This window comes from Ursus maritimus, unplaced genomic scaffold, assembly GCF_017311325.1.
Source record: "Ursus maritimus isolate PB19 unplaced genomic scaffold, ASM1731132v1 scaffold_27, whole genome shotgun sequence".
Classification (NCBI taxonomy): domain Eukaryota; kingdom Metazoa; phylum Chordata; class Mammalia; order Carnivora; family Ursidae; genus Ursus; species Ursus maritimus.
This window is the reverse complement of record NW_024425230.1, coordinates 30,553,567-30,569,524: the sequence shown is the minus strand read 5'-3', so window position 1 is coordinate 30,569,524 and position 15,958 is coordinate 30,553,567. Positions and strand designations below refer to the sequence as shown.

Genomic DNA, 15,958 nt, shown 5'->3' with positions numbered 1-15,958 from the left:
TGCTGCAGAGTAGAGGCCAGCTACCATCATCTACAAGCGTCACAGCCCCACTTCCAGCTGGAAGTTCCTATCTCCACTTTGCCCGCCAACAGGAGAAGGCGCACGGGGTCCGGAGTGCCGCCCGCAACCCCAGCAGCCCCCCGCAGGAGTCTTCGGGGTCCGCCCATTGGCTTCCACTTGCGGGGAAGGTGGGCCTTGGGCCATCTCGCTTCCTGATTGGTTGGCTGCGCGGATTGGCAGGGCCCCGCCTGCCGTGCACTTCCAGAGGCCGGACATGGCTGAGGCGGGAAAAGAGCAGGCAGGCCTCGCGCTGCCGGGAGGAGGGGCGGCTCAGTGGCCTCTGCAGCGGTATGGCCGCTTCATGCCCTCGGGCACCGGAGAGCCGCCCGGGCCTGGTCAGGACGCTGGGGCAGCCTCTTCCCCCACATGGAAGGTGAGGCCTGAGGGCAGGAAAGGCCGCGAGGCGCTCAACCCCGAGGGCGGGTGGTGGGAAGGCCCGAGGCTAGCAGGCACACTGGGCCTAGTCCCCCGAATGCCACCCAGGCGGGAGGAGGGGACGCCGCGGCACTGGCAGGACTGGCTAGCCGACAACTAACAGGAAATATATATATATATAATCTCATAATTGGACCCAGTACATTCTCAAAATAATTACGCAAAGCAGTAATCCTATGTTCAACAGATTATTTATTGAGCAACAGTTATGTGTTAGACTTTATTCAGGGTGCTGGGGATATGTCAGTGAACAAGATAGAAGTGGTCCCTGCCCTCATTTATGTTTTCATCCTAGTGGAGGACAGAGTATTGATCCAAATAACTTTATAATAATTTAAACCAGTTCCATACCCAATGTGGAAGGAAGGGTTGAATAGTCCATGACCAAGTTGTCATGCTAGGGGCAGTCAAGCACTCACACAGAAGAAGGACTATACTTGAATCCTTGCTTTGCCACCAAATTTCTCTGACCTTGGTTGAGTTATTGACCCTCTCTGTACCTTATTTAACTTACCTTAAACTAGAGATAATTAATAGTATCCACTTCATAGGATTGTTCTGAGCAGTGAGTAAGTTAATATATATAAATTACTTCAAACAGTCCTGGTAAAATTATATAAGGGTTTGCTGTTACTATTTTTTTTCTTGTTGCGGTGGTGGTATATTTTAATGCCAAGAGTTGCTAGTCATTCAGTTCCTTTTGGTCTGGTTTGACTGTTGGATGTGGACAGTGAAGTTTTGGATTATGTCCGTGCATGTGTATGTTAGTGTGGTTTGGGCAGCAGAGGGTAGAAGAGTAAAAGAACAAATATTTCAGGTAGCGTTTGCAGCATGTGCAAAGCCCTACACCTGGAAAACCTCAGCACGTATAATGTACAGAGAAAAAGAATAAGGCTGGTACTTAGAGAACAAAGGGAGTGATAGCATAAGGTGAGCTTATCTGGAGAGGTAGACAGGTGCCTTGTGAACACTGTCCTAAAGCCAGTTGGAAGCCACTGAAGGTTTTAAGTAGGAGAATTTTCATATTTGAAAGATCACTCTGGCTGAAGCCTGAAGACAGAGTTGAAGGGAATATGAGTAGATTGAGGAAGACCTGTTGTTGCAGACAAGTGATGATAATGACTTCCAACCAGAGTGGGGGTGGTTTGGAGAGGATGGCAGTAGGGATAGGGAAATTGGACATATTCAAATTACATTTTGGACGCCAAAATGATAGGACTCGGAGGTTGATTGGATATGGGTGGAAGGAGTAAAGGATTTCTGGGCTTCTAGCAGGAGCAACTGGGTAGAAGGTTGGGGAATGGAAAGCATTGGAGGAGGAACAGGAGAGAAAGATCCAAGGCTTCAGTTTTGGATGTATTGAGTTAAAATGTGTTTGTGAAGCATTCAAGTGGAGCTGTTGAATAAGTAGTTGGGTATACTGGTGTAGAAGAAAGATGTGGGCTGGAGATGAATGTGTCATCAGCATGAAGGTGAAATTTATAGTTGTGAGATTCCAGGAGATTCCAGGACCAATTCCCAAGGTGGCCCAACATTTGTAGGTTAGTTAGAGGGGACAGAGTCACTAAAGAAGATTGACAGGGGACAGCAAGTTGGAGAGGCACCCAGGAGAAAGCAGGTCCATCAAAGCTGCAGAAAGTTATTTTAAGAGGGAGAGAACAGTGAACTTTGTTGAATGATGCTGCAAAGTGGAGAAAAATGATGACTAAGGGATGTCCATTGAATTTAGCAACGTGAAGGTCCTCATGGTCTTACCAAGAGAAGTTTCAGTGAAGTGAAGTGGTGGAAGCCAGATAAGGTAGGCTGAAGGGTGACTGGTAGGTGAGGGAGTGGAGCCACCATACCTAGACAATTCTGAGAGGCTTGGCTGTGGATGAGAGTGAAGATGGGGCATAATAAATTGTTTACCAAATTCTCAAATATTAGAGCTAGGGAACTACTTAAAGCTTGATATCAATATATCTAGAACCATAAAAAAGGCATTTAGTGCCTAGTTGTACTCTTGCAGAATGCTATATCCTGAGAAATTATATAGGCTGCAAACACAGAAAAGGATGAATAAAGTTACATTGAAGGATGACTGATCTATAATTGTGTTTTGAGGAATATTTAATTTCTGAGACTGCCCAACACGTTCCTTCATACCTTCTCTCAACACCCCTTCAAACCCTTTCTCCTAAGGCATCTGCATTGGGTGCATTGGCTCAGATGCATATGGGTAACTCTCGGATTCTTATCCTGCAACCAGAGGCCATGGACATTTGGCTATTGTAAGGAGTTCATTGTTATTACAGTTATTTTTCCCTTCTTTTTGCAAAGCTCTTCATAATTGCTTATGAGGAATGGCACTTTTCAACAGTTTTCAAATGTTTGGCATAAAGCCACAGCTACAGTGACAAGAGATGAAGTTGGCTTTTGCAGTGCTTTTGAAAACTGAACATTTGTACCTTCCTTTGAATCTGTGCTGAAGCATCCTACCTGCTGTGATCAGTTTCAGCCTAGGTCTGTCATTTTTCTTTTTGGAAAAACGAAAGAGAAAACAAGATTTGTTCTATTTTATGTGCACTGTGACTATTGTGCAATAGTAATAATAAAAGATGAGCCATCTAAAGAACTGTACTAAGTCCCATGTGAATTTCTTATTTTAAAAATATGTGGTACCTGCAGTAAAAAATATGTGTTAGGTAAAGCATAAAAATATATTATTGTGAAGGATAGAGTCATTCTGGTCATTTTTTCCCTAGGGAACTTTCAAGCTGAACCTTGGTTTAAAGTACTTTGAGTTTTTTCATTTTTTTTCTAGAAATTATAGGAAGAACTGATCTGGTATTGTTCTATATAGTTTTTAATTACAGAAATTTTGTCACGATGGCCACATGCTAGTTGCCACAAAAATGTTGACTCAAGAGAAAATATGGATAGTACAACAAGTCTCCTAAGGCTTGAAATCCTGGTTGAGAGGGGAGGTCAAGTCTGAGACGTAAATATTATATATAGAACATCTTATATATGTATATCTATTTGATTCATTTGTCTGAATTGAATTATTCTTATGAAAAGTAACTATCTGGAGATAAATTAACCAACAGTTTGGAAGCAAATAAGCTTTTTATAATACTGTAAAAAAAAAGTGTGAAAAAAATCAAGGGTTTAGAACTATGCTACTCAGACTTCATTGTGCATAGAAATCACAAGGGGATTCTTTTTTAATGCAAATTCCGACTCAGTAGGTCTGGTATGCGGAACAAAATTCTGTTGTTCTAGCAAGTTTCCAGGTGATGCTGATGCTGCTGGTTGTAGAACCATACTTAGAGAGGCAAGGGTTTAGAAGAACTTGCATGAAATGGGCAGCCATACAGTAAAATTAATAAAATGAATTCATGGAGTTATGAAGTAAGGCAGTCAGATTCATAATGAATATGCAAATGTCTTGTTAATAGGGTTAATATTTAAGCCATCTGTCATTTAAGTGGAATGAGCAAATGAAATACAAACTTGAACTTGGTTTTAATTCCTTACATCTGTTAGCCCAAGCCTTTCTGAAAAGATTATCATAATAACAGATTGGTCCATTTTGTGTATTTTATATCTGAATATAATTTAGCCTACTAATTTGAGAATAATTTTGAAAGGTGATGTTAAATTGTAGTTTGCTTTTAAATTAAAGTTTTATCATGTTTTTCAGATTCCAGGATTTCTTAGCCATGCCCTAATTGGTTGAACCTGACAATTTATTTTTTCCTTTCAAAGGGAAAAAAAATCAACCTTTAATTTTTATAGGAGGAACTTAAAATAATTGCCCTACTTAGAAATTAAGAAATAGAATATGAAGTTTGTACTTGAGATGAACTTCTAAATGCAGATTGAACATAAGATATACTCTCAACAGTGTCCTTTTTTCATTGTATTCCTAGTGCCTGCATATTAACTCGCATGTGGTTGCTTGTTGCTCAGTGAATGTTTGAGTGTGTACTAACGTTTCCAAACTTTCCTTACGATACTGTGATAATTATGGCATGATAGTTACTATTTATTAGGTATATACTTTGGTTTATTTCTTACAGAAGTCCTATAAAGCAAATATTGTCATACCGTTTTATAGATAGGTAAACTAAAACTCAAAGAGGTTCAGTGGCTTGCCCAGGAACACAGGGATAAGTTAAGAATAAGGAATTTATTCAGAGCCTGGTTTTCCTGCCTCTAAAGATTGTGCTTTTAACCACTATGCTGTTTGTCTTCAAAGTGTTAATATTTTATATAGGGAATAGCACTTCAATTACGTAGATGAAGGATTTTGAGATTCACACAAGAACGCAAATGATAAAAATGATAGTTTTTTTTAAGGAAAAATGTAAGATTCAGTAAAACCCAAAGAAAATGATTTTTAAAATAGTAAAATTGTAGTTCTTCTTTACATGTGTGGTAAGTTTTGATTGGATGCCTGATGTTGTGAATTTTGCCCTGTTGGATGCAGGATATTTTTGTGTCCCTATATATATTCTTGAATTTTCTGGGATAAGTTATCTGGAAACAGTTTGATCCTTTCAAGTCTTGCTTTTAAGCTGTGTCAGGTGGGACCAGAGCAGCATTTGACCTAAGGCTAATTTTTTTCTCACTCCTGAGGCAAAACTCTTCAGGGTATTCCACCCAGTGCCCTGTAAATCATGAGGGTTTTCACCCTAGCTGATGACAACGGGCACTATTCCCTGCCCTATGTGAGGTCTTGGGATTGTTCCCTTAAATCTTTTCAAGTGGTTCTTTGCCCAGCCTCACATACGTGTATATATATCGACGAGTTGAGGAATCTCTGCAGGTGTCAGGAGTTTTCTCTCTGGTATTCTGTCCTGTGAACTGTAGCCACACTGTCCTCCCTGGACTCACAGCTCTGTGCCCTCAACTCAGGGAAACCTCATCCTGTTCTGCCTGGGCTCCTTGGTACTTTGGCCTGGAAACTTTGTCTAAGAAGTAATCTAGGGCAGTTGTAAGGCTCACCTCCTTTGTTTTCCATTATTATCTCAGGAGTCATGGTTTTTATTACCTGACATCCAGTGTCTTGAAAACTGTTGTTTCCTCTAATTTGTTTGGTTTTTTTAGTTGTTTGAGGCAGGAGGGTAAGTTTGGTCTCTGTTACCTTGTTGGCCAGAAATGGAAGTCCATAGTGGGTCATTTGATTCAGTTCCACTTGGTCATTTTCCACTTCAGTTCATCAGTCTGACAAAATACTATTAAATTGTCTACTGGCTGCTTAGCATTTAGTTAGGCACTAGAGAGGCTATGGAACTGTCCTTGTGTTTCATCACCATCTTAAAATATCGGAGCACTCAAGCACAGGATTATAAGAATGGGTAGGGCCTGATCATAGAGAAGTGTTTGTCAAGGTGTAATGGGCTGACTGCTTTCAACAGTCCTTTGGGGTGCTTGTTGAAAATGCAGTTTCATGATTCCTGTGCTAGACCTAATGAATCAAAATCTCTGGGGGTGACGCTCTAGTTATGTTTACATACTGCAGTCCATCCTCATGCCCCAATTCTGAAGAAAGTTGGGGATGAGGGAATAGTTGACAAAGTAATACTGATACTGTATGGCTCTTTACAATTTGTATTTTCGTCAGCCTCTTCCAATTTAATTCTCACCACTCTTTAGATATATCTTACTACCATTTTATAGAAGAAGCTGAGGCCTGCCTAGGTTAAATGGCTTGTCAAAGATTTACATAGGAAGTAGAACTCATTCTAAAACTCAGGTCTTCCTCAAGCCAGTCCTCATTGTGCTGTACCCCACCCACTTTCTACAGTGGTATTTTCTCTTATGTGGATGTAGGAGTCTCATTGAGAGTTATTGTTTCATGCAGCTTGTGGTTTTTTTTTTTTTTTTTAAGAGTTAACAGGTTTTATTTTGTATTAATTAGGATTGATATTGACTCTGAGTAACAGAAAATATGAAATAACAGTGGATTAAATAAGGTGAAAATTTATTATTCTCCACATGAAAGTGCAGGGCTGGTATGACATTCCACAATATCAGGAACTAAGGAGCCTTCTGTTTTGTTCCTCTGCCAGGCGTGGCCATGGTCTAATAGTCCAAGATAGAAGTGATATTTAGACAGCTTGGTGGAGGAAGGGATCAAGAAGTAACAAAAGGGGGGCGCCTGGGTGGCTCAGTCGTTAAGCGTCTGCCTTTGGCTCAGGGTGTGATCCTGGCGTTCTGGGATCAAGCCCCACATCAGGCTCCTCCGCTGGGAGCCTGCTTCTTCCTCTCCCACTCCCCCTGCTTGTGTTCCCTCTCTTGCTGGCTGTCTCTCTGTCTGTCAAATAAATAAATTTTAAAAAATCTAAAAAGAAAAAAGAAGAAGAAGTAACAAAAGGATATATACTTGCCGTCTCTTAAGGAAGATTTCCCATAAGCTGCCACATGATACTACCTCCTACAGCACAGTGGCCAGAACTTAGAGCTGTGGCAATCCTAACTACATGGACAGCTGGCATATGTAGTCTGTATTCCGCAAGATCATGTGTCCAGCTAAAACCCAGGGGTTCTATTACCATATAGAAAGGAAAATGGGTACTGGAGAACAGCTAGAAATGTGCCACACACTTTCCTCTTCTGAATCTGGAGACTTGTAAGAAATGAAGGCTTATTCCTAGGGTCCCTGGCTGGAATTCAAGGGCATTTGCTTGCTTGCTTGCTTGCTTGCTTTCTTTTCTTTTCTTTTCTTTTCTTTTCTTTTCTTTTCTTTTCTTTCTTTTTTTCTTTCTTTTTTTCTTTCTTTTTTAGATTTTTGCATTTATTTGAGAGAGAGAGAACACAAGCAGGGGGAGTGGCAGAGGGAGAGGGAGAGGGAGAAGCAAACTCCCCGCCAAGCAGGGAGCCTGATGCAAGGCTCAGTCCCAGGGCCGTGGGATCATGACCTGAGCTGAAAGCAGATACTTAGCCAACTGAGCCACCCAGGTACCCCTCAAGGGCATTTTCTTTCTTTCTTTTTTTTTTTTTTTAAGATTTTATTTATTTATTCGACAGGATAGAGACAGCCAGCGAGAGAGGGAACACAAGTAGGGTGAGTGGGAGAGGAAGAAGCAGGCTCCTAGCGGAGGAGCCTGATGTGGGGCTCGATCCCATAACGCCAGGATCACGCCCTGAGCCGAAGGCAGACGCTTAACCGCTGTGCCACCCAGGCGCCCCTCAAGGGCATTTTCTAATAACAATAGCAATAACCAAAATGCCTGTTATTTAGTGCGTAATTACAATATGGCCATAGACGTATACATTACTTGTGGCTTTTTTTTTTTTTTTTTGGTCTGTGTGTTATGCTCTTGTAATTGTGTTTATTATTATTATTACTATTAACACTTAGCATTTCTATGCAAAAGCAGAAACAAAATACTGAATTTTACAGTTTGGTAATGGTTATGTAGCAGAATCACTTTCATTAGCATATATATTCTATTAGTTTGTTGAAATAATTTATGAGTCACTTTAGTTACCAAGAGGGAAGCAGCTGACAGCCTACTTAGCAATCTTGCATGTTTTTCATATTTTGTAATGCATAAATCCCTTAGGGCCAATATATAGAGCTGTGACACTTTCTGAGAGGTCTTAAAAGCAGGAAAAAAAAACCCTTAATTGAGTACATAAGTTGTCACATCTGAAGAGTAACACTGTTTTAACCTTTCATCTAAGATAAGTACATTTGAAATACTTTTCTGTATTTTCATGTATTTCTTTTAACTTTTTTCTGTTTAACTTTATTTATTTATTTAAAAAAATTTTTTTAGAGAGGGAGATGGGAGGGTGGGACAGAGGGCAAGAGGGAGAGAGAGAACCTTAAGCAGCCTCCACACGCAGCACAGAACCCAATACGGGGCTCTGTACAGCAACCCATGAGATCATAACCTGAGCTGAAATCAAAAGTCAGTCACTTAACTGACTGAGCCATCTAGACACCCCCTTTTCTTTCTTTTTTTTTAACTTTAGATTAGTGTCATAGTACAGTCTTGCCCAAATACATGCATATAAAATATTAGAAGACTCTGATTTAACCAGTGTGTAAGCTGTGCCTGAAAAGCCAACTTGTAATATAGGCAAGTTATATATTTGAGTGTGTCTTACCATATTGATGTTGAAATACCACAATAGACAGAGATCAAGTTGATGTAAATCTTCTTCACCCCATTTTAATGAGTTTTAGGTGTATAACATAATGATTTCAAATATGTATATATTGTGAAATGATTACCACAATAAGTTTAGTTAATATCCATAACCTTACATAGTCACAAATGTTTTTCCTTGTGATGAGAACTTTTTTTTTTAAAGATTTTCTTTATTTATTTGATGGAGAGATAGAGCATGAGCAGGGGGAGGGGCAGAGGGAAAGGGACAAGCGGACTCCCCTCTCAAAGTGGAGCTCTTCACAGGGCTTAATGGAGGGGCGGGGAGAGGTTGGATCCCAGGACCCTGAGATCATGACTTGAGTGGACAGAACCACCCAGGTGCCCTAGTGATGAGAACTTTAAAGATCTATCCCCAGCAAGTTTCAAATATACAATACAATATTGTTAGCTATAGTCATCATATTGTATATTAACATCCCCAGAACTTATACGTGGAAGCTTGTACCTTTTGATCACGTTCAGGTATTTTGTCCACCCCCCATCTCTATTCTCCACCAATCCATTCTCTGCTTCTATGAGTTTGGTTTTATTTAGGTTTCACATGTAGGTAAGATAGCAGTATTTATCTTTCTGTGTCTGGCTTATTTCACTTAGTATAATGCCTTCAAGGTTCATTCATATTGTCGCAAATGGCAGGGTTTCCTTCTTTTTATGGCTGAGTAATATTCTATTGTATGTATGTGTATATGTCTCAGATTATCTTTATTCTTTCATCTGTCCAAGTCTTGACTATTACAAACAATGCTGCAGTGATCAAGGAGGTGCATATATCTCTTCAAGATAGTGATTTCATTGCCTTCAGGTATGTACCTGGAAGTGGATTTGCTGGATCATGCGGTATTTCTTTGAAATTTTTTTTTCGAGGAACCTTTATATTGTTTTCCTTTGTGGTTGTACCAATTTAGATTCTCACCAACAGCATACAAGTGTTCCCTTTTCTCCATGTCCTTGCCATCATGTGTTATCTTGTGTCTTTTTGATAATAGCCATTCTAACACATGTGAGGTGATAACTCGTGATTTTTCATTTATATGTCCCTGATGATTAGTGATATTGAACACCAGAATATGTATCTTTTGAACATCTTTGGGAAAATGTCTTTTCAGGTCCTTTGCCCATTAAAAAATTGGATTATTTGCTTTTTTGCTGTTGAGTTACATGAGTTGCTTACGTATTTTTGGATGTTAAGCCCCTGTTAGATATGTGGTTTGCAAATATTTTCTCCCATTCCATGGTTGTCTTTTCATTTTATTAATCATTTCTTTTGCTGCGCAGAAACTTGTTAGTTTGATGTAGTCCACTTGCCTGTTTTTGCTTCTGTTGCTTGTGCTTTAGGTATCATATCCAACAAATCGTTACCTAGACTAGTGTCAAAGAGCTTTTTCCCTGTGTTTTCTTTTAGAAGTTTTATGGCTTCAGGTCCTACGTTTTAGTCTTCAATCCCCTTTGAGTTAATTTTTGTGAGTGATGTAAGACGGGGGACTAGTTTCATTTTTTTTACATGTGAATATCCGGTTTTCCCAGCACTGGGTTTATTGAAGAGACTATCTTTTTTCCATTGAGTATTCTTGGCTCCCTTGTCAAATATTAGTTGACTGTATATGCATGGGTTTATTTCTGGGTTCTCTATTATGTTCCATTGGTCTGTGTGCCTGTTTTTATGCCAATACCATACATACGTTTTTTATGACCTAAATCTTAAGCCACATTTAGGTTAGGAACTAGAAGGAAGAGAAGATGTGAATATGATAAATGTTTTCTCTGACACCTTAAAATTAAGATCTTTTTGTGTGATGACTTGGTCATTAGAGATAACATTTTTCTTTGAGCTTTCCGTATTGTGCTAATGTGAACATTCCAGTAAAATGCTAAATCATCATTCATTAAAAGTATTTCCCAAGAACTGGAAATAAGTAATTTTTTTCCTCAGACGTCTAGATTATATTAGGCATTGTGATATTTGGAATTTGTAGAGTTAGGACACTGCATGTAGTATCCTTGTCCTTAGCAGTAAGTTGAATACCTTTACTTAATCATACTTATACCTAGTCAACAAAGAAAATGGAAGCCTCTAGTAAAACTTTTTGTTATAAAGAAATTAAAACATAAAGATACAGAAAATAATGTAGTAAACCCACATGTATGTGTCACCAGCTTCAACAGTCATCAGCTCACGACCAGTCTGGTTTCCTCTATATCCTATCCATGTCCATTGTGTTAATATGAAGGAAATTTCAGATATCATACCATTTTATCAATTATTTCAATTATCTCTAAAAGGTAAGGACTTTAAAAAAAAAAAACACCATTTTTGCCCTAAAAAGTTCCTTGATATTATCAAATATTCAGTGTTCAAATTTCTAGTAGTCTCTTAAGTGTCATAATTCTCTTTCAACAGGACCATCCATTGTGATTGGTATATCTTTTAATCTCTATGTTTTCTTTGATGTGTTTCCCTGACCCACCTTTCTCCCTTCCTTGCAATTTGTTGGGAAAAAAACCCCAAAAAACAAAAAAACAGGTTCTACAGAGTTTTTTGGATTTTGCCGACTGCATCTCCGTGGTGCAGTTAATATGATCCTTTGGCCTCTGTATTTCTTGTGAATTGATAGTTGAAGCTGGAAGTGTGATCAAGTTCAGGTTGGGTTTTTTTGTTTTTGTTTTTTTGGCAAGAGTACTTAAAGGGGTTTGGTTTTCTTCCTGTTGGAAGTATATAGTACCTGGTTTATTTCTCTTTGTGATGTTGCAGCTAGAGCCTAGAGCTCTGGAGCCGTTAATTAGGAGTTGCAAAAGGTGATAATCTAATTTTATCGGTTTTTTTCTTCATTTATTATTTGGAATATAAAAATATTTCATATTCTGTATAGAAGTAAGAAAAAGTTCTTCATATTTACTAAAGTTTACATGGTGATTGGTTTGTGTAGGAGAGGTAGGATAAATGCTTAATTCTTTGCCATCATTTACCACTTAAAATTTTTTTTTTAGAATCCTCTAATGCTGGAGAGTGACTTTTTTATTTTTAAGACTGGAAGCTTTTAAGGTCTTCCTCTATCCTTTCGATTCAGAATTTTTATCAGGATGTGTCTAGTATGTTGATTTCCCCACCCCCCACCATCAATGCGTGGGACTTGAACCACTTGTATTTTCTGTCTCATGCCTTTCTGCAATCATGGGATAGTTCCTGTTTGTTGAATCATTGCTTTTCCTCAGTCTCTTTCTCCCTCTCGGCTTTAGCTGTTATTAACATTTGTTCTGGATCTGAGTCTTTGCTCCATATTATCTTATCTTACACACATGAGTTCTTCCTCTTTGTAGTTTTGCTCTGTGTTTCTAAATATTTCTCCTGCTTGCTTTTTCAGACCATTAATTTGGTTTCAACAATGTCCATCCTGTTCTTCAATTAAGCAACTGAGTTTTTTCCTTAGTTTTTATATTTATAAGTCCTATATTTAGCTCTAAGACTCTGCTTAAGTGTTCTTAATTATATGTATTACTATAATTATGTGTGTGTGTGTGTGTGTGTGTATTTTGTTTGTTTTTGTTTTTTGTTCAGGCTGTTGTGCATCTCCTTTGACAGTTTTATTCCACTAGGAGCCACCTATTCTGGGTTTTCTGTTTGTTCTTCATTACATTAGCCTACTGGGTATATTGTTAATTTCCTTTGTCTAACTTACGCTTCTTTTTACCCTTGTGGCTCAAGTCCTACAGTGAATGTATATCTTAAGTGGTAAATGTTGGGAGGCATATGAGTCTCAGCCTTCTGGGCCTTCCGCAAAGGAGTAGGAAGGACTCCTCTAAGTAAGTTGTCCAGCTCCATTGTGAGTTCTTAGAGGCTGGGAGACCAGTAGAAATTTCAGATACACAGGCTGGTATTGCTCTTTTCCTTGGGGTTCCATCAGTTTCTACTGGTAGATTTCTTTCCCAAGAACTGGGACATTCCTATCTTTGTCCCAGGGTTCTTTGCTCAGAGGAGGGCCTCCTTTCTCTTGGGGGTGGAGAAAATATGCCACCTCTTTTTATCTGGATCCTAGGACCTCAACCCATCCTTCTGGCCCATTTAGATGCTGATTTTTAGTAACTGCTCAAGGAGAGGTCATTGGTATTTGATTTGAATTTGGGAAGAGAAGACTGCAAGGATGCAAACGACTGTTTTTTCTAACCTCCTTGGAAGTCTCTAATTAGACATTTTCAGAGTGTATGAGCATACTATAAAAATCTTTTGGATGAAGGATTGCAACAAATACCTGAAAAATAGTAAGTATTGAATTCCCAGTTATCTGGTTAACCCTCTAATGCCTTCAAGTCTTTGCTCAAGCCTTACCTTCTCAGTATGCCTACCCTGACCACCCTGTTTGTATTGTAACTTTCATGCCCTGTCTTTACACTCCTGTTCCCCTTACCTTGCTTTATTGTTTCCCTACCTCCTGTACTTTCCTATGTACAAGATAATTTACTTATTTATTATGTTTACTTATTACTTATTTACTTATTATTATGTTAAATGATGTGCCCAGAGCATCTGACACCCAGAATGGATAAATTTTTAACACTCAACTCCCCTGAGTGATGACATTATTTTTATTAAATTTCCAGAAATGAAATTATTCATTTATTATGTAGATCGTAAACTCTTTTATTGAGCTTCATTATTATAATCATGGCAGTAAAATAAATAAGAAAAGGGAAATACACACTATAGTACAAGGCAGGAAAAAAAGCACAACTCTTTAGCCAATTGTTTTTACATCTAGTTAACTTCTGAACTTTGATTCTTTGCTTAGAGGCTGATATTTTATGTAATTAATCACCCACAAACTAACAAGTGATTAAAAAACCTGAATCTCCAGTGGTACAATTTAGGCAACTGATGATAAAATTACTGTTTTATTCTTTTTTGTTCTTTAGTTTGGAACATTTAATAATTTTAAAATAATGTTAAAGGTACTGCTCAAGTTTAGTAAAATATGTTGAGTGTGAACTAAAATTTGCACTTAAACAAAAATGTTCTACCTTGTTGCTTGCACTCTTGTTTCATTGTTTAAAAATTTAAACACAAATATAAATACCAAGAGGTCCTATAAAATGACAATATTGGAGTAACTCAAATCTGTTTGTCTTTACAATCCCTGTGCTATCACTGTTTATTTTGAATATAGTTTAAATGCAGAAGAATGTAGTATCACAGGATTGAAGTGAACTCCGTCCTAAGAAAGGGTTGGAGATAAGAACTTTGCACTAAGCAAACTTGAAGTATGTCAAATCTTTGTGAGCTATTCTTGAAAAAATATATGTGGTTAAGTATGCATATATGTGGGCCAACGTTATAATTGGGAATTTCCCAAATGAATGTGTAAAAAGCAAAGTTTATTAAAGAATAAATAATAAAACTCTGACAATTTGAAGCTTACAAATGTTTTATTCAAACTTAGCAGTAACTAGCAGTTGTTTAGAACTAAGACCAACAAAAGACTTTTTCAGGGAGGGGTAGTTTATCTGTGACATTGGTTAGAATTGTGGGCACATGGTGGTAGTAAAAATCAGATTGCTTGTTAGTCTGTTTGACTATTGTGTAAAAATTCTTGACAAAGCATTCCCTAATTGCCTGAACCAGGGTTGACTGCTCTCAACATCCCACCTTTAGAAGGCCACTAATTATGCTTGTTTACTGTAGTCTGTACTCTTACCCTGCATCCCATCCCACATTAGCTCCAGGTAGGCAGCTAATATTTTGTTCAATTATGTATCCCATCTAAAAAAAATGCTTGGCATCTAGTAGGTGCTCAATAAATATTTGTTGAATGAACAAATAAATGAATGAAGTCAAGGTCAGGGACATTCCTTTCTATGTTTTTTCTTTCCCAAGTATTTATAAAAGAAATCACTTTATAGTGGGTACTTTGTTAATATTAACTGACTGAAATGCTTGATATGTGGTGTCTTTAATCTCTACAAAGGAATTTAGAATTTTGATTGTTGCTGCTGTAACAAAATGCCACAAACTTAGTGGCTTAAGACAACTCAAACTTGCTTATAGTTCTGGCAGTCAGAAGTCTGAACTAGGTCCTAACAGGGCTAAAATCAAGATGTCAGCAGGGCTGCATTCCTTCCGGAGGCTCTAGGGGAGAATGTTTCTTGCCTGTTCCATCCGGCCTCTAGAGGCTGCCTGAATTCCTTGCCTTTTAATACTACCTTCCATCTTCAAAGCAGTCACTTTCCCTTCTCTGATTCTTCTGCCTCCCTCTTTCCCTTGTAAGAATACTTATGATTATATTGGGCTCACCTGTATAATCCAGGATACTCACCCATCTCAAGATCCTTAACCTGAATTACCTCTGCAAAGTCCCCTTTGCCATGTAAAATATATTCACAGGTTCCAGGGATTAGGACATGGAAATCTTTGAGGGACCATTATTCTGCTTACCTGAGTATCTTACCAATACTAAATATTCCTATCCATGAACAAAATATCTCTCTCCATATATTTATGTGTTCTTAAATTTCCGTCAATTTTCAGTGTGCAGATCTTTCACTTTGTCATATTTAACCCTAAGTATTTCATATTTGTGATGCTGTTATTAATTTTGATGTTTTTAAAATTTCAACTTCTAATTGTTCTTTACAAGTTTGTACAAATTTAGTTTTCATTTATTGCTTTTGTATCCTGCAGTCTTTCTAAAATTCATTTACTCTGGGAAAATCAATTGGATTTTCTACATAAATGGTCATGTTGTCTGAATTAAGATGATTTTACCTCTTTCTTTCTTTTATTTATTTTTCTTGCCTGATTACAATGGTTAGAATCTCCAGGATGACGTTGAATAACTAACGTCGTTGTCTTGTTCTTCATCTTAGAGAGAAAGCTTTCGGTCTTTCCTACCAACTGTAGGTTTTTCATAGATGCCCTTCGTCAGCTCGAGGAAGTTCCTTCTATTACTGGTTTGCTGAGTTTTTAAATCAGGAATGGATGTTGGTTTTTGTCAAATGCTTTTTCTATATTTTCTCATTATTGAGGTGATTATATGGTTTTTCTTTTTTAGTTTATTAACATGGTGAATTATATTCAGTTCAAAATACTTCCTAATTTTTCTTTTAATTTCTTATTTACCCATGGGTTATTTAGAAGTGTATTACTTAGTTTCAAAATATTGGGTTGTTTTTTTTTTTTTCAGAAATCTGTCTGTTACGATTTCTAATTTAATTTTAATTTTAAGAGAACTACTTAAACATTTACTAAGACTTGTTTTATGGCCCAGAATTTTGTCTATCTTGGTAAATATATGCTCTGTATGTAC

At 37.9% G+C, this 15,958-nt stretch overlaps 1 protein-coding gene across 2 annotated transcripts in view; it reads left to right on the top strand.

Moving 5' to 3' along the window:
- The first annotated feature begins 274 nt into the window (after positions 1 to 274).
- Positions 275 to 15,958, top strand: part of REC114 (REC114 meiotic recombination protein) — a 98,766-nt gene continuing 83,082 nt past the window's right edge. For both annotated transcript variants that reach the window (XM_040643015.1, XM_008708514.2), the window contains exon 1: positions 275 to 433. In XM_040643015.1, coding sequence (XP_040498949.1) covers positions 275 to 433 — 159 coding nt within the window. The remainder of the gene's footprint in view (positions 434 to 15,958) is intronic.